Source organism: Phyllostomus discolor, chromosome 6 (genome assembly GCF_004126475.2).
Source record: "Phyllostomus discolor isolate MPI-MPIP mPhyDis1 chromosome 6, mPhyDis1.pri.v3, whole genome shotgun sequence".
Classification (NCBI taxonomy): Eukaryota; Metazoa; Chordata; class Mammalia; order Chiroptera; family Phyllostomidae; genus Phyllostomus; species Phyllostomus discolor.
In genome coordinates this window covers 90,646,653-90,665,800 of record NC_040908.2, presented here as the reverse complement: position 1 = coordinate 90,665,800, position 19,148 = coordinate 90,646,653, and the positions used below count along the sequence as shown (strand labels likewise).

The window sequence follows — 19,148 nt, the reverse complement described above, 5'->3', positions numbered from 1 at the left end:
AAGAGACCTATATAAACATATCTCCAATTCTTATAATTCTTATAAATAGACTCCTGGCATTATTATATTTGTAATCCCAACCATTTACAGAAACCAAGACAGTCCATACCACATATTAAGTAACTGCCTAATAAACACATTGGGACCGAATGTGTGTACACAGAACCAGAACAATCAGAGAACGAGAATCAGAGAACCAGAGAACCAGAGAACGAGGCGGGCCACGAACATCTCATCTATCATCATCACTATTCTAAAGGCAATCAGTCTCTTGAAAGTATAAAATCTTTGCTTATAAATTTAACTCTGAAAATAAAACCAATAGTTACTTGATAAAAATGAAAAGTAACTGAAAAAGTCTAAAAAAGAAATTGTTCTTAGAATGTAAAAATTTTGAATTAAAGAGTAAGTCCAGGTGTGGTTAAAATCATATAAGAACAAATTTACCACATGCACTTCTGACAGAAATTAAAAGCAGTTCATAAAACTATTTCCATGAGAACCCAAGCTGGTATTTTAAAAATGCATTTCACTAAAGAAATTATGTATAAAGTATTATAATTTTTGAGATTATGAGACTAGCCTATATCTGAATGCCTAAAGTGAATGTCACAGGTCACACCCCTCATGAATGTCAAAACACACATTTTCAGACTTCCGGCCAAGATGGAGGCATAGGCAGACACACTGTGCCTCCTTGCACAACCAAAACAACAACAACAATTTAAAAACAAAAAAAAACAACCAGAACTGCCAGAAAATCGAACTGTATGGAAGTTCAACAACCAAGGAGTTAAAGAAGAAACATCCATCCAGACCGGTAGGAGGGGCGGAGTTGGGAAGCTGGGGCAGAGAGGACCTGCAGCAAGGCAGCAGTGCCAGACCCAGCGAGGGGGCAGATTGTGAGCGCAAGGCTGCAGATGGCTGGCAAGGCAGCAGCAGAACGGGGTCCCACGTTTGCACACAGATAAACCAGGTGAAACAAAGGGGAGCAGGACAGACTGCACAACCCAAGGCCCCAGCATGAAGAAATAAAGCCTCAAAACACCAATTGAAAACACCGGTGAGGGTCGAGGCCGCAGCTGGAGAAACTCCCAGCCTCACAGGAGAGTTCATTGGAGAGACCTACAGGGTCCTAGAATGTACACAAGCCCACCCACCTGGGAATCAGCACCAGAAGGTCCCAATTTGCTTGTGGGAAGCAAGGAAGTGACTAAAATCCGGCAGACAGCAGAGCACGCGCCATTGTTCCCTCTCGGACCCCTCCCCCACACACAGCGTCACAACACAGCTACGTTGGTTGTCCCACCCTGGTGAATACCTAAGGCTCCGCCCCTCACTACATAGCAGGTGCATCAAGACCAAAAATAAATAGCCCAAATGAAAGAACAGATCAAAGCTCCAAAAAAAATACAACTAAGTGACGAAGAGAGAGCCAACCTATCAGATGCACAATTCAAAACACTGGCAATCAGGATGCTCACAGAATTGGCTGAATTTGGTCGCAAATAGATGAAAAAAATGAAGGCTACACTAAGAGAAATAAAGGAAAATGAAGAAACAGAATGAAGAAACAACAATTCAAAAAAATGAGGAGAGGCTTAGGAACCTCCAGGACATCTTTAAACATTCCAGCATCCAAATTACAGGGGTACCAGAAGGAAAAGAGGAAGAGCAACCAGTGGAAAAGTTATTTGAACAAATAATGAAGGAGAACTTCCCCATTCTGGCAAAGGAAATAGACTTCCAGGAAGTCCAAGAAGCTCAGAGAGTCCCAAAGAAGTTGGACCCAAAAAGGAACATGGCAAGGCACATTATAATTACATTATCCAAGATTAAAGATAAGGAGAGAATCCTAGAAGCAGCAAGAGAAAAGGAGGCAATTACCTACAAAGGAGTTCCCATCAGACTGTCCACTGATTTCTCAAAAGAAACCTATAGGCAAGAAAGGGCTGGAAAGAAGTATTCCAAGTCATGAAAAGCAAGGACCTACATTCAAGGTTGTTCTATCCAGCAAAGCTTTCATTTAGAATGGAAGGGCAGATAAAGGGCTTCTCAGATAAGGTCAAGTTAAAGGAGTTCATCATCACCAAGCCCTTATTATATGAAATGTTAAAGTGACTTATCTAAGAAAAAGAAGATAAAAAACATGTATAGTAAAATGACAGCAAACTCACAGTTATTGACAACCACACCTAAACCAATAATAAAAACAAACTAAACAAACAAGTAGAACAGGAACAGAATCACAGAAATGGAGATCACATGGAGGGTTATCAACAGGGGAATGGAAGGAGGAGACAGGGGGAAAAAGTACAGAGAATAAGTAGCATAGATGGTAGGTAGAAAATAGGAGGAGGAGGGGGATTAAGAACAGTATGGGTAATGTAGAAGCCAAAGAACTTATTTATATGTATAACCCACGGACATGAACTGAAGGGAGGGAATGTGGGTGGGAGGGGGTGTGCAGGGTGGAGGGGAGTGAAGGGGGGAAAATGGGACAACTGTAATAGCATAATCAATAAAATATATTTTAAAAAAAAGAATAGTATAGGAAGTGGAGAAGCCAAAGAACTTATGCACACAATCCATGGACATGAACTAAGAGTGCGGGGATTGCTGGATGAAAGAGGGGTACCAGGCGGAGGGAGGCAAAGGGGAAAAAAATGGGACAACTGTAATAGCATAACCAATAAAGTATATTTTTTAAAATATTTTTCAAAAAACACACACATTTTCATGTTCAAAGATGGCTGTTCAAAATACACTCAAGTATCCACATGGGAGCCTCAGCAGCTTAAAAAAAAACAGATTTCCCTATTTTTCATAAATAATTCAATTTCCTGATAAAATAAAAACCAGAACTACCACCAGACATGTAATTTTCATTCATTTACTTAAACAACACTTCCTGAACCTTCCCTAAAGATCAGACAATGCAGTAGGCCCCAGGAATAATAGGCAGGAAGGAATACATGCAGACTGCCACTGTTAAAATGAACACAGACAATAGAGAGGGATTGTTCTTGTGATTTTCCAGTCCTTCTAAATATATTCCTTCTTGAATCAGCTTCCTTCAGATTTTGGTCTGGTTACCTGTTTATCAAGTAATCATTTTCTCAATAGTAATAGGAAAATTTTATCATTATGACTAAGTCAGTGAAGTTGACTTCAACTTAGTTTTACTGTCACAAATGATGCCTAACTAGATGAAGCCACAGGTTAGCATCAAGAAAGCATAAAAGCAGAACTTATCGGTAGACACTTTTGTACAGTACCTTAAAACACCACAAGACAGCATGCTCTTTGTTTGGAACTGTGGTTAGAGTCATGATTTTAAGTAACACATAAAAACTTAACTCACTAGCTTTGGCCAGTTTGGCTCAGTTGGTTAGAGCAGCATCCCTTACACCAAAAGGTTCGGGGTTTGATTCCCAGTCAGGGCACATACCTAGATTGTAGGTATGATCCACAGTTGCACACGTGGGAGGCAACCAATTGATGTTTCTCTCTTTCTCCCTTCATTTCTCTCTAAAATCAATAAACATATTTTTAAATATTTTTTTTAAAAATTGACTGACTAGACCTTATTTTTTATAAACTAAAATGTAATTATAAGCATAACAATATATAAATACTAATGTCTGATCTTGATGAAGTTATTCTTTCACCTGAACGTATAAACTATACCTTTCCTACTAATTGCAACAGTAAATTTCTTTCTTCATGTAGGTGTGCAATACCTAGGGCACAGGTGGCAAACACAAGGTCCACAGGCCAAATCTGGCCCTCCACCTTGTTTTATCTGACCCGGCACCTTGTTTCTACCCAGCAGCAGCACCAAGTTCTCGCTTAACTGTTAAGGAGTAGTTACATTTATACAGTCCTAAAATTACACTCGGCCCTTGGAAGGCAACCACGAGGCTGATGTGGCCCCCAGTGAAAATAAGTTTGACACCCCTGATCCTAGGATGAGGTAAAAATAAAGTATAAGCAATCTGACATATTACTACAGCCCATGAATGAAACTGCTCTCATTTTCCTAACCTACTCCTATTTTCTACTCCTTCCTACCCTAATTTTGAGAAAAAGAAGCTCCAGTACTCACAGAGCAGTGCTGACATGAATATTTACAACTATAAACTAGTGCAGAGAGAACTTCCTACCTGGTAGTACAGCAGAGGGAAAAAAGAGTGGTCCACAGAAAAGGAAATTAAGCAACTGAAAACAGAAACTTTGGCATCAGACAAGAAGTGGGTTCATATCCTGCGTTCAGCACTGTAACCATGGTCAGTTTTTTAAATCTGCTTCAGCCTGAGTTTCTTCAAAAATAAGACACCAGCACATAATAGCCTTTTTTTGTTGTTGTTGCTCTGCTATGAGTAAAAGGACACTAGATTTGGAGTTAAAAGGCATGGTTTCAAGTTCAATTTATATTCCCATATTATATGACATCAGGGAAACAATATAACCTCTGTGAGCCTCAGTTTCTTTCAGTTACAAAAAATATGGATGAAAGTATTTGCTTTCTCATATCGAGGACTATCTAGGCAAAGAAAATGGTTTCTATAAAAATCTGTTTTAATGTATAAAGAGTTTTTATAAATAATCTTCTTAGAAAGCAGAGTCTAAAGGAAGAAAAAATGCAAATAACAGCATGCCCATAAATATCTAGGGGAGTAAAATAGAATGAGTATTTATTAACTTTCAATTTGTTGGTTATAATCTTTCTGCAACCTAAAAAAATAAATCCATCATATCATGAGGAGGAAGGTGATAATACCCTTATAAATAAAGTATTGTAGAAAGAAAGCCAGAAGCAACAATTACTTGCCATATATAACTCCTTATTTATGCCAAGATACTTCCCGTTTCCACACCCAATATCAGCTACTAATGAACCACGTGGCAAAGCTTTCAAAAACTCCACGATGTGTGGCCAAGGAGTATGTCTTGTGCTGCTGAAGTGTCCCGCGATCTCTTCATACACTCGATGGACGTATTCTTGCTCCAATTGTGAGGCTTCTTTATCATTCTCTGGAAATGATGGAGGAGGCTCCTTCTTCTGGCTGTCACAAACCAAAGGGTAACCTAAAGAAAAAATAGGCAATATAAACCTTTTATTTTTATCCAACTGATCCAGAAGGTCTTATGCTTTCTTAAAAAGAAAAAAAATTCAAATTTGGTGACTAGGGATAAGAAGCCTATAATTCATCAGTGAAAAAATAGCTATTACCTAGCAAGTCTAATAATTATATGTATGATGGATCTAATAGAAAAAGAAGGGGGAAAACCCATTTGCAAGAAAACATGGCTGCAATTCTGGATGCTTTAAAATGAAGATGCCTATTCATCTTGGCATTAAGGGTCCTCTTACTCAGGAAAACATCTTGATGGGCTAGGCAGAAGCAGAAGAAATTTAGCTACATTAACAAGATTTAGGGTTTTTACTCCTGGTGGGTGAAGGGAATAGGAGTTCTGGGGGCTCTAGGGCTCTTAGAAGAACCAAACCTAGAAGAAACATGTCATTTGGAAATAATCGCAAGTATTTAATAAACACTATATGAAGCAGTTCATATGAATCATCTCAGTTCTCATAGTAACACTATGAGATAGGTACTAATATTACATTCATTTTACAGATGAGAAGCTGAAGCACAAAATGTTAAATAATCATCCCAAAGTGACAAAGACAATAAATCCTAAAGGCAGGATTCAAACCCAAGCAGTGGAGACTCCGCAACCCACATTCTCAACGACAGCACTGGGTTGCCTCCTTCAGTAGAAGGAGCAAATCCTAAGACCACCACCAAGCAGAGGATGTGATGGAGGAGATTTAGTTTACAATGTCTCAAATTAATTTTGAAGTTGTTCCTGCAATAATGGCTAATACTGATTATAAATCCTTGCCTGTTCTCTGCTATGCTATAATTTTCCTTTGTCTTCAAAGTTTGTGACATAACATCTTTTCATGAGTAGTATTCTACCAAGTAAAAGGGTAGTGCTCCCAGAGAAACCACAGACAAGACCAGGACAACAATTAGAAATAGAACTGGGAATGGGAGTAGGGGGGAGAAAACTGTACTTGAACAATGATTAAAATTAAAAAAAAAGAAAAAGAAAAAAGAAATAGAACTGGGCTGCAGCATTGATGGCTTCAGAAATTTTCAGTAACTAGAGTATGCCAACCCTGGAGAAAGCCTCAAATGGGTCTGGGGTACCTACTCCCTACTAATGTAGGAAATGAAGCTCTAAACATTTTTAAGTAGACATTTAAGAAAAGGGTGGTCCCAGAAAGCCTGAGGACTCTAAAACACAGATGTAAAAACAGATAGGTTACATTATGTTGGTTAAATCAGAATTATAATTACACTACACTATACCTATAGTTATCCTAAATTTGTCTTAGTAAAATTTTACTCTCTTGGAAATTATGAACATCTAAGTTATCTGAAGAAGTAGCAGCCCTTGTCATTTAAAGACCCATAAATTTTGACCAAAAGTATCCAAAAGATGAATCTGTAACTGACTATATATTCAGAGCTTCTTATAGGATCACTTACATTTAATGAATGCCCACAACAAAGAAACATTTGCATAAAAAAACTAGCTTGTATGTCCAACTAGACTTCAAGTTTCTTGAGATTAAGAGCCATAGTAGAGATTTCAAGTTTTCTAACAGGATAATGTCTTTTAGATATAATAAGGGTGTTTAATTTTAAATGTTTTTAAGATTATGATTAAATCCAAAAAACAAATGATAGATATCTCCCATAATTAAAACCCCTAGCATATAAAAAGATCTTATATCACTGTCATTAAAAATATTATTTATAAAATGAAAGGGGTTTTTATTTGAATCTAAGAAACAGGTCATGACAGTCATGTAGACATCACAAAATAACACCCTCCTGACAAAGTGTGGAGTACTTCTTTCACTCCCTCACAAGTTTCCAAGCTGACGGAAGCCGCTGTTTGTCCCCTAGAGTTATCTGCTCACTATAGAACAATCTGTCATCTCTAACTTCCCTTTTGGGTTTATGAAAAGTAATTTAAAAACTTGACAAGCTGTTTCCAAGAAAACCTACTTTTGTGATTTTTTTCTAGCTGACACAAAGGCAATTTATCAACAGAAAACAATAAATAAGGAGTCCTGCAATATCTTATAATTGTAGCACTCTAAACTGTAACTTCAATAAAAAAATATTTATTTGGTATCCAACTATGCTCAAGTACTGTTTGCAGAGAACAAACATGAATAAGATGCAGTCCCTACCTTCAAATAATGTAAACTCTAATGTGGTTATGAAAAGTATATGCAAGTATGTTACCAGGCAAATGTGGGAAATGTCATTAGAGAAGTTGAAACAAAGCTCTCCTTGGTTCTGTTGGAACTTTAAAGATTTTCATACTAGATTTATTCCATTTTACAATAGAATCAAAATTATATACTTACTACAGTTACAAGGTGTTTGCCTCACTTTCCTAAATGTGAACGATGTCCGTATTCCCCTCTTGTTTAAAGTTAAGTCTCCAACATCATGGGTGATAATTCCACTTTTGTGACCCTTGGATGCTTGAACAGTATCAAATTTTCTAGGTGTTATTCTAAAATCAACAGTCAAAATAATTTATTTAGCACTGCATTCATAAAAACATTTCAGGTCCCTTAAAAACATTAAATAGAAATCTAGAAGAATATATTACAAATAATTATTGGATTCCCTGAATTGTTAAGCACAGCAGAAAAAAAACAAAGAAATAGAAGTCTCTTATCTTTTAAGAAGTTATCTTCAGGATAATCATGTTAAAAGAGATAATCATATTAAAAGAGATAATCATATTAAAATAATCCAGCTAATGAATTATTCAAGAGGGAAAAATGGAATAAGAAATATTTAATTAATACCAATTCCAAGAAGGAGAAAAAAATGGAACAATGGGGAAAAAAGGAAACAAATACATGGCAAATTTAAATCCAGTATCAGTAATTATGTTAAATGTACAAGGACTAAAAGTCCAATTAAAGAACAAAGGTTTTCAGACCAGACTGAAAAAAATAAAATCCAACTATATTACAAAGACACACCTTAAATATGAGGACAGAAAATAGTTGAAAATAAAAAGACAGAAAAAATACAAAAAGAAAAACAAATAAATTTTATACATGACAAGCAAAATCAAAAGAAAAATGGCATAGCTCAATCAAAGTAGACTTTAAGGCAATAAGTATTATTAAAAATAAAAAAGGGTATTTCATAATGGTAACAGGGTTAATTCAACAGAAACATATAAAGGCCCTATATTTTTGTATATACCTAACTAATAACACAGACACAAAATAAAGGAAAAAATGAAAAAAAATCTAACAGAAATAGACTATTATATAATCATCATTGGAGTTTCAAATACAACTTTCCTAACACATGAAATGAAGGGTCAAGGACATCAACATCAGAAAACAACAGATAATAGAACAAAAGAGTGCATGATTAACTTTTAAATTTTTAAAAAAACAAAGATTAAAAAATAAAAAGAGAAGTATAAGCCATTGTGGATTGTTCAGAAAGTTTAAAGGGGGTCTCTGGACGAAGAGATTTTCGAATGGAAAAAAGGAGTGATCTGGTGAGGAAACATGGCCCTTTTAAAGTTAAATTCACAGTGAGTGAAATGCATGGATCTTAAGTGTACAGTGTGATGGCTTTTGACAACTGTATACAACCATGAAACCACAACCTCAATCAAAATACAGAGCATTCCATCACCCAAGAAAACTCCCCTGTGATCCTTCTGGCCAATTTTTGCCCACCTATGAGGCTAATGAGCTTATTAGCCACTCATAGACCTTTTTGTGTGTATGTAGGATCTGTTCAAATCTTATGCCCAATCTTTGTTAGATATTTGTATTATGGATATTCTCTCCTCACATGTAGCTTGCTTTTTCATTTACTTAATGGTATCTTTTGAAGAGTGAAGTTTTTAATGTTGATGCACTTATTTTGTCTTTTTTTCTTTTACAGTAACTGTTTTGATACCTTTCTAAGAAAAACTTTGCCTGCCTCAAGGTTACAAAAATATCATCTTGTATTTTAGATATCTAATAGTTTTTGCTTTTACACTTAAATTTATGATGACCTCATATTAATTTTTGTGAATGGGGTGAGGTACATTAAGCTTCATTTTATTTCCACATGAACATCCAATTGCCTCAGCACCATCTGTTGAAAATTGTCCTTTTCACACTGAATTGCGCTGGTATCTTTGTCAAAAAACAACTCATTATATGTACAGATATAATATGTCTCATTGGTCTATTTATGTATACTCTTTTGATTATAGAGCTTTATAGAAAGTCTTAAAACTCAAGAAGAATAAATCCTCCAATACAGTTCTTCTATTTCAAGATTATTTTGATTATTCTAGATCCCTCACATTTTTTTATAAATTTCAGAATCTGCTTATTAATTTCTACCAAAAAAAGACCTTTAAGATTCTGACTGGAATTACACTACATAATTAGATCAGCCCTGGCTGGTGTAACTCAGCGGACTGAGGATGGGCTGTGAATCAAAAAGTCCTCATTTGATTCCTAGTCAGGGCATATGCTTGGGTTGCAGGCCAGGTCCCTGGTGGGAGCCATGTGAGTGGCTACCACACATTGATGTTTCTTTCCCTCTTTTTATCCCTCCCTTCCTTCCTGTCTAAACATAAATAAATAAAGCTTTAAAAAAAAACTAGATCTGAGGTCTAATGATATCTTAATAACAATCAGTTTCCTATCCATGATCATGGCATCTCAGTGTGTGTATTTGTTTTGGTTTTAATTTCTGTCAATGATATTTCATGATTTTCAGTGTATATGTATTGCATATCTTTTGTTAAATTTGTTCCTAAGATTTAAATCTGAGGCTAAGAGGATTTCCAGCCAAGATGGAGGCACAGGTAGACATACTGTGCCTCCTTGCACAACCAAAAGAAGAACACCAAATTTAAAAACAAAAAATAACCAGAACTGACAGAGAATCGAACTATATGGAAGTCCAAAAACCAGGAGTTAAAGAAACATTCACCCAGAAGAAACATTCACCCAGACAGGTAGGAGGGGCAGAGACTGGCAGCGGGGCACAGAGGACTCACTGTGGGGCAGGTGCTGGAAGACCAGGGTGGGCAAGGCAGTAGCTGGCAGACCCAGTGAGGTGGCAGCTGGTGGACTGGGTGGTTCCACATTTGCATACAGATAGACATGAGAATTAACTGGGGAGCGAGACAGACCACCCAACCCTGGATTCTAGTGCAAGGAAATAAAGCCTCAAAATCTCTGACTGAAAACACCCATGGGGGTTGAAGCAGCAGTGGGAGAAACTGAAACCCCCAGCCTCACAAGAGAGTTCGTTGGAGAGACCTACAAGAGTCCTAGAACATACACAAACCCACCCACCTGGAAATCAGCACCAGAAGGGCCCAATTTGATTGTGGGTAGTGGGGGAAGTGACTGAAAACCAGCAGAGAGTGGAGCAAGTGGCAGTGTTCCCTCTCAGGTCCCTCCCACACATACAAGGTCACAACACAACTACAGTGGTTGCTCTGCCCTGGTGAACACCTAAGGCTCTGCTCTTTACTACGTAATAGGCATGCCCAGAAGAAAAGAAAATGGCCCAAATGAAAGAATAGTTCAAAGCTCCAGAAAAAATACAACTAAGCGACAAAGAGATAGCCAACCTATCAGATGCACAGTTCAAAACACTGGTTATCAGGATCCCCCAGGAACTCACTTGGTACTTCAACAGCATAAAAAAGGCCCAGGCAGCAATGAAGGCTGCATTATATGAAATAAAGAAAAATCTACAGGGAACCAACAGTGACAGGAAGGAAACCAGGATTCAAATCAACAGTTGGAGCAGAAGGAAGAAAGAATCATTCAATGAGAACGAAATCAAGAAACAAGAATTCAGAAAAATGAGGAGAGACTGAGGAACCTCCAGGACAACTTTAAATGTTCCAACATTTGAATCATAGGGGTACCAGAAAGAGAAGAGGAAGAGCAAGAAATTGAAAACTTATTTGAACAAATAATGAAGGAGAACTTCCCCAAGCTGGCAAAGGAAACAGACTTTCAGGAAGTCCAAGAAGCTCAGAGAGTCCCAAAGAAGTTGAACCCAAGGAAGCACACACCAAGGCATATCATAATTACATTAGCCAAGATTAAAGATAAGGAGAGAATCTTAAAAGCAGCAAGAGAAATGGAGACAGTTACCTACAAAGGAGTTCCCATAAGACTATCAGCTGATTTCTCCAAAGAAACCTTGCAGGTAAGAAGGGGCTGGAAAGAAGTATTCCAAGTCATGAAAGGCAAGGACCTACATCCAAGATTACACTATCCAGCAAAGCTATCATTTAGAATGGAAGGGCAGATAAAGTGCTTTTCAGATAAGGTCAAGTTAAAGGAGTTCATCATCACCAAACCCTTATTATATGAAATGTTAAAGGGACTTATCTAAGAAAAAGAAGATAAAAAATATAAACAGTAACATGACCACAAACTCACAGCTATTAACCAAAGCTAAAAAACAAACAAAAACAAACTAAGCAAACAACTAGAACATGAACAGAATCACAAAAATGAGATCACATGGAGGGTTATCAGTGGTAGAGTGGGTAGGGGAGAGAGGGAAAAGGTACAGAGAATAAGTAGCATAAATGGTAGGTAGAAAATAGATGGGGGAGGTTAAGAACAGTATAGGAAATGTAGAAGCCAAAGAACTTATATGTACGTCCCACAGTCATGAACTAATGGGGGGAAATGCATGGGAGGGGGTATGCAGGGCGGAGGGGAATAAAGAGGGGTAATGAGACAACTGTAATAGCATAACCAATAAAATATATTAAAAATAAATAAATAAATCTGAGGCCAAGTATTCTGTTTTATTTACCCTACAGAAGGGGATTTCATATTCACAGAAATTCTGCTAACCCTGAAAAATCTCAAATTAGAAAAAGGTGTAATTTTATTCTCAAGTTGTTGATATCTCTTTATTAAGAGACAAATAAGTTTTTCTAACATTCAGAATAAAGTCAACCATATAATTAAATTTGATCCTATAATAAAATAATGTAGTGTATTTCAATTCTCAATTTTAATTTTGTCAATATTATGCTTTTTCACTCAATCTGTGGTTAGAATAAGAGATCCCAAGAGGCCACAAAAGCAAAAACAAACAAGTGGGCTACATCAAACTAAAAAGCTTCTGCATAACCAAGAAAACCATCAACAAAATAAAAGTCAACCTATGGAATAGGTGAAAGTATTTGTAAATTACATATCTGATAAGGAGTTAATATCCAAAATACATAAAGAATTCAAACAAGTCAAAGGCAAAAAGTATCACCCCAATCTGATTTTAAAATGGGCAGAGATTCTGAATAGATGTCCCAAAGAGGACATGCACATGGTTAACGGGTACATGAAAAGGTGCTCAACATCACTAAACATCAGAGAATTTTAAATCAAAGCCACAATGAGTATCACCTTATATCTGTTAGGATGGCTATTATTGAAAAGACAAGAAATAACAAGTGTTGGCAAGGATGTGAAAAAAAAAAAGCCTTGTTCAAAGCTGGTGGGAAAGTAAATTGGTGTAGTCTCTATAAACAATAGTATGGAAGTTCCTCAAAAATTTAAAAATAGTATTACCATATGATCCAGAAATTCCACTTTTGAGCATCCATCAAAAGGAAATGGAAACACTCACTCAAAAAGATACATGTACCCCATAGTCACTGCAGTAGCATCCACAAGAGCCAAGATATGGAGAAAATCTAAGGGTTCGTTGATGGATAAATGAATTTAAAAAAATGTGATTCACACACACATGCACACAATGAAATATTTTTCAGCCAATAAAAAAGGAAATTCTGCCATTTGCAATAACATGGATGGACTCTGAGAGCATTATGCTAGGTGAAATAGGTTAGATAAATACAAATACCATTGATCTCACTTATATGTGGAAAATAAAAAAAAGAGAGAGAAAAGAAAAAATTTATACAGAGAACAGATTGGTGATTTGGAGTGGGCAGGGGGTGCAGGGGGGAGAAGGTTGTGAAATGAATGAAAAGTAGTGAAAAAGTACAAACTTTCATTTATAAAGTAAATACTAGAGATGTAATATACAGCATAGTGACTATAGTTAAATAAAATTATATTGTAAATTTGAATGTTGCTAAGAGACTAAATCTTAAAAGTTTTCATCACAAGGAAAAAAATTGTAGCTGTGTGTTAACTAGACTTACTCTGATGATCATTTCACAATACATATATACAGCGAATCATTTCGTTGTGCATCTGAAACTCATACAATGTTATGTGTGTATGCTTGTGTGAGAATGAAATCTCAACTTAAGCTATAAGACAAAGAATTAGAATTCCCAGGTTGAGAGCTTTTTAAATCATATCATAATTAATTAATTAATTAAGAGTACTGAAAAGAAGTACTTTACAGGTCTTGATGCTATTTTGTTTTTTATTAAATATTTTATTATTGTTCTATTATAGTTGTCCCGATTTTTCCCCCTTTGTTCTCCTCTGCCCAGCCCACTCCCAACTCCCACAGTCAATCTCCTCCATGTTGCTATTTTTAAAAGCACTTTATTTCATTTCCCAAAAATTAAGTTTTGAATATTGACCGGTATGCTACAACCTTGCTATATTCACTTATTAGTTCTAACACCTGTTTTGTAGATTTCTTAGGGTTTTCTATTTCTACAATTATGAAGAATTTTACATCCTTTCAAATCTTTAAGATTTTTATTTCTTTTTCTTGACTTATATCGGCTAAGACATCCAATATAATATTAAACAGAAGTGGTCAGAGCGGTCATCCCTGCCCACTTCAATATCTTCGGAAAAAGCATTCAATATTACACATGAAGTACAACATCAGCCATTGGTTTTTCACAGGTGCCCTTTATCAGACTGAAGAAGTTTACTTTTTGTCCCAGTCTGCCAAGTTTTTATTATGAATGGATGCTGAGTTCACTCAAAAATACTTTCGGTGTCAATCAAGATGATTATATATTTTTCCCCTTTGTTTTTTTAATGTGGTGAATCATAGTGTTTGGTTTCCAGATGTTAGTTAAAACCAATCTTGCAAACCTGGGATAACCTCCACTCAGTCTTGATATATTTTCAATGTATCACAGAACTGGGTTTTTTGACATTTTGTTAAAGAATTTTTGCATCTTACCCAGGCTGGTGTGACTCAGTTGGTTGGAGTGTTGTCCCATACACCAAAAGGCTGGGAGTTCAATTCCTGATCAGATTATGTGCCTGGGTTGCAGGTTCAATCCCCAGTAGGGGTGTGTGTGGGAGGCAACCAGTCAACGTTTCTCTCTCATATCCATGTTTCTTTTTCTTTTTCTTTTTCTTTTTCTTTTCTTTTTTCTTTTCTCTTCTCTTCTCTTCTCTTCTCTTCTCTTCTCTTCTCTTTTCTTTTCTTTTCTTTTCCCCTTCCTCTCTCTCTCCCTCCCTCCGTCCATCCCTCCCTTCCCTCTCTCTCTCCCTCCCTCTCTCCCTCACTCCCTCTCTCTCTTTCTTTCTCTCTCTCTCTCTCTCTCTCTCTCTCTCTAAAATCAATAAACATCTTTTTTAAGAAGAATTTTTGCATCTCTAAGAGACACTGGTCTCTAATTTTCTTTTGTTGTCCTGTCCTTGACACATTTTGGTGTCAGGGTAATGCCAACCTCATAAAACAAGCTGTGAGGATGGCTTTTTTAAAACACTTGCCCTAAAAGTGAAAAAGGACTCATGGACATGGACAACAGTGTGATGATTGCTGGGGAGGGTGGTATAAGGGGACTAAATGGTAATGGGAAAAATATAATAAAGATTATATATTTTAAAAAATGGGAAAAAAAAGGCCCTAAAGGAAATTTTTAAGAAGTAAAAGCAAGCAATTATTATGAATTATATATAATCACCTGAATTTATATGACTACTACTCTGATAGCTTAAAATGATTACAACTATGATGCTAAACAAAGTGAATATATTTCAGAAAAATTAGTTTCTTGAACCTTTTGTTAGCAAACAAATTTCTCTCTTGGGAACTAAGTAGTTCTCTAATACAGTTCTCTGAAGTCAATTATTTACTTGCCTAGAGTTAAATCATATGCAAAGGTCAAGCTGTATGTTACTTCTGGCACCAATCTCAGACTTTTAGGAATAGGTAATCCATGTTAAGAATAATGAATTTTTAAACATCTCTGAATATCTTTTTACCCCTGTACTCAAATTATAATCCAATTGGGAAAATATTAAATATAAAGATGAAAACATTTTTATACATGAAATACCATATTTTACCATGTATAATGCACACTTTTTTTACCCAAATTTTTAAGGGAAAAATAAGAATGCACATTATACAAGGGCAGTATTAATTCTATATCTATATAAATGTTTTTAATTCTTTTATTTATGCTTATGCACTAAAAGTGTAACTCTAGAAAGTAATAACGATATCCATATGCAAAAATAATACACTGGATTATGATTTTGTTGAACTTAAGATGAACTTGCAATGAAAGCAGCTTCAGCCAATGATTCAATGAAATGAAAGTAAAAGCAAGGTATTGTTACCCACAGAGTAAGACAGATGATGCTGACTGTTATCCCCTTGGTAAGATAGATGGTGCTGATTATTAACCACCTGATAAGATAGGTGATGCCCACTTCATTACCATAGGGTGAATAGCAGGACATTTCTTTTCAGACACTTGAGGTGGGAGAAAGTATTTGAAAATCCCTTGGAAAATGTTGAAATGGTTTTCGTACACTGCAAGCTTTAAGCTGAAAGATTATTAAATATGCTAAAAAGGTTGGCAACAGAGCTGCTGAGAGACACTTTGGACCTCCTCCCTCAGAAAGTGCCATCAGACTGTGGAGACAACAGAAAGGAAAGTTCCTTCAGATGCCAAGACAGAAGAAGGCAATGCAAGGTGAATTTCCAAAGTGGATGGAGGTGAAGCAGGAGGTGAAGACCTGGATTCTGGAGCAGTGTCAAACTGGGATCTCTGTTTCAACCAAGATGATACAAGAAGAAGGTAAAAGGACTGCATGAGAAAAAAATATTGATGGTTTTTCAGGGACACCTAAATCAGGGGTGTCCAACCTTTTGGTGTCTCTGGGCCACACTGGAAGAAGAGTTGTCTTGAGCCACACAGTAAATACACAAACACTAACAAAAACTGATGAGCCAGAAAAGGTCTGTGCACAATTTTCATGATATCTGCCACCACAGAGAAGCAAAAAATCCTTAAATAACCCTAATTATGGCAACAGCCCTTTCAATCTTTTAAAATCATTGAGCAGGTCCCATCAAGCAGGTCCCAAGTTTGTGACCACTAATATATAAGATGTACATATCTAAGTAACAAAACTTAGTATAAAACTTCGTAATAAAACTAAGCAATGTTTTAAGTAAGTTTACCAACTTGCGTTGGGCCGCATTCATAGCCATCCTGGACCACATGTGGCCCATAGGCCATGAGTTGGACACCCCTGACCTAAATGGTGCTTTCACTTTATGAAGAGAGAAGATTTGAGCATGAGGACATGAACTAAACTTGCCCCAAAACTTCCAGCAGCCTATGAGATCAAGTTTAGGAATTTCATTCTTATGTCATCAATCTTTGCAAACCTTACAACTTTGAGCTGTCCCAAATCGCCAATATGGACGAGATGAGGACCCACTGACCTTGATGTGCCATCCAACAGGACTGTGGACATCAAAGAAGCAAAGACCATGACTGTTGAAACTAGTGGTCATGAGAAAACACATTTCACTATTTTTCTAGCCTGTTGTGCAGGTGAGACAAGACTACCACATATTATCTTTAAAAGAAAAACATTTCTAAAAGAATAGATTCCAAGTGTAGTTATTGTCCATGTGCATGAAAAAGGATGGATGACTGAAGACAGCATGAAAATCCAGTTTAACAAAGTCTGGTCTTGAAGGTCTGGAGCATTACTTAAAAAAAACAGCTCTGCTTGTTTTTGATCACTTCAAAGCCCATGTTACACAAAGTGCAAAAGCAATTGCAACAGGCTTGAAAACCCAACTTGCTTGGATACCTATTGGACTAACCAGCCGATTGCAACCTCTTAATGTTCAGTAAACAAGCCCTTCAAAGCCCTCATAAAGACAGAGTGGTCGACATGGATGCAGCCAGCTGGTAATGATTTAATACCTACAGGCAGAATCAAGAAATCATCCATCGCCTCAGGTTCATGATTAGTCCGAAGATCATAGAATGGCGTTAAGTAGGGAGTGGTTGTAAAATTGTTTAAAAAATGTGGCATCAGCAATGCTATGGATGGAACTAAGGACAATGAAATTTACTGGGATGAGGAAAGTACTCTTCAGAAGACACCAGTAATGAAGAAATTGAAGAATACTTCTGATGTCAATAGCAACAAAGAGTTCTTGCCTTTCTATGATGCATAAATATTGTAAATTTGTTGCCAGTACACAAAACTTCTTGTACCTTGTATCTGTTCTTGTGTCTTGCAATTATTTGTTACATAAAATTCCTTGTATGAAAATAGGTTCAAAATAAATGCTAAAATTCCTTTATAATACAAAAAACAAGTAGAATACACCATATTTTGCCAGGAATAACAAGCTCCCATGTATAATGTGCACCCACATTTTTGGCCCAAACTTTCAGGAAAAAAAGTTTCATTTTAATTTTTTAATTCAACTGTTAATTATATTTATATTCATTTATATTTAGAAACAAAACCAAAAATCATATTGCAGGGTATTATTTTACATATGGATATCACTGCTTTCTAGAGCTACACTTCTTTTTTAAAAAAATATATACATATTTTAACTGTCATTCAAGTACAGCAGTCTCTATTTTCCTGCCATCACTCTCCCCTGCCCCACCCACCCCACTTCCCATCCCCAATCCTACCCCCTTTGGCTTTGTCCACGTGTCCTTTATACATGTTACTTGACCGAACCCTTGTTTCATCTGTTACCTCCCTCCTCCCCTCTGGTTACTGTCACTTTGTTCTTTATTTAAATGTCTCTGGTTACACTTCTAATGCATAAGCATAAATAAAAGAATTAAAAACATGTATACAGATATGGAATTAGTACTACCCATGTATAATACACATCCTTATTCTTCCCTCAAAAATTTGGGCAAAAAAGTGCTCATTACACATGGCAAAATACAGTAAATAAATAAAAAACTGAATTAAAAAATTAAAAAAAATTTTTTACCTTAAAGTTTGAGCCAAAAACATGGGTGCACATTATACACGGCAAAATAGGGTAGTTCAATAAATAAAAACAACATTGCAAGGCAGTAGAAAATAACATAGTCTTTTAGGAGTTAAGATACAGGGGAAATTATTTCAGGCCAATGTAGTCAGAAAAAGCTTTATAAATTTTAAAGGAAGCAAAAGTTGAGCTGTATAAAATCTTTAAAAAAGTAAATGGGAAAGCAAAGGAAATTTACTGCATTCAGAGTTGGCTAAAGTGTGAAGGCCAGAAGACCTATCAGAGGAAAGGGAGCAAGCAAGTTTAGCTATATCATGCTTAAGAGCACAGATCCTGAAGCCTGACTGCCTGTCCTCTGATCTTAATGCTTTTGTGAGTTTGTACAAGTTATATAACCTCCTTATACTCCATTTCCTTTAAAAATGGGGATAAAACCATGGAGGAAACTTTCCACTCAGACTGTGTGAGTTAAATGAGTTAATATATGTACAGCTTTTACAACAGTGCCTGGCACAAAGAAAACTGCAAAAATAATTTCAAGGAAAGTTCACATAAACTCACAAAATAATGCCTCCCAAGGCCAGTCAAATAATGTAAATGAATGAAGCAGACGGATTTATTTAGAAATACACTGTTGCCATTAAACATATAAGGATAGTCCTCATCTCAAAAAATCAAAGTGTTTCTTCCATTTTTCTTAAAACACACATTCTCATTCATTCTAGGTTTCCTTTTCCTACTTTTAATACCAACATAAGTTCAAGAAATATGTAATTTCATTTAACTCTGTTATAAAACAATTATGCAAGCACAGTGATAAGTGACAGGTGATACTGAGCCTTATTTCAAGGGTTA

The 19,148-nt window shown here is 36.2% G+C and overlaps 1 protein-coding gene across 4 annotated transcripts in view; it reads right to left on the bottom strand.

Moving 5' to 3' along the window:
- ALKBH8 (alkB homolog 8, tRNA methyltransferase) overlaps positions 1-19,148 on the bottom strand; it is a 76,795-nt gene that overhangs the window by 10,684 nt on the left and 46,963 nt on the right. For all 4 annotated transcript variants that reach the window (XM_028517314.2, XM_036028617.1, XM_036028615.1 and 1 more), the window contains exons 9-10: positions 7,457-7,608; positions 4,835-5,091 (exon numbers count right to left, since the gene is read on the bottom strand). In XM_028517314.2, coding sequence (XP_028373115.1) covers positions 4,835-5,091; positions 7,457-7,608 — 409 coding nt within the window. The remainder of the gene's footprint in view (positions 1-4,834; positions 5,092-7,456; positions 7,609-19,148) is intronic.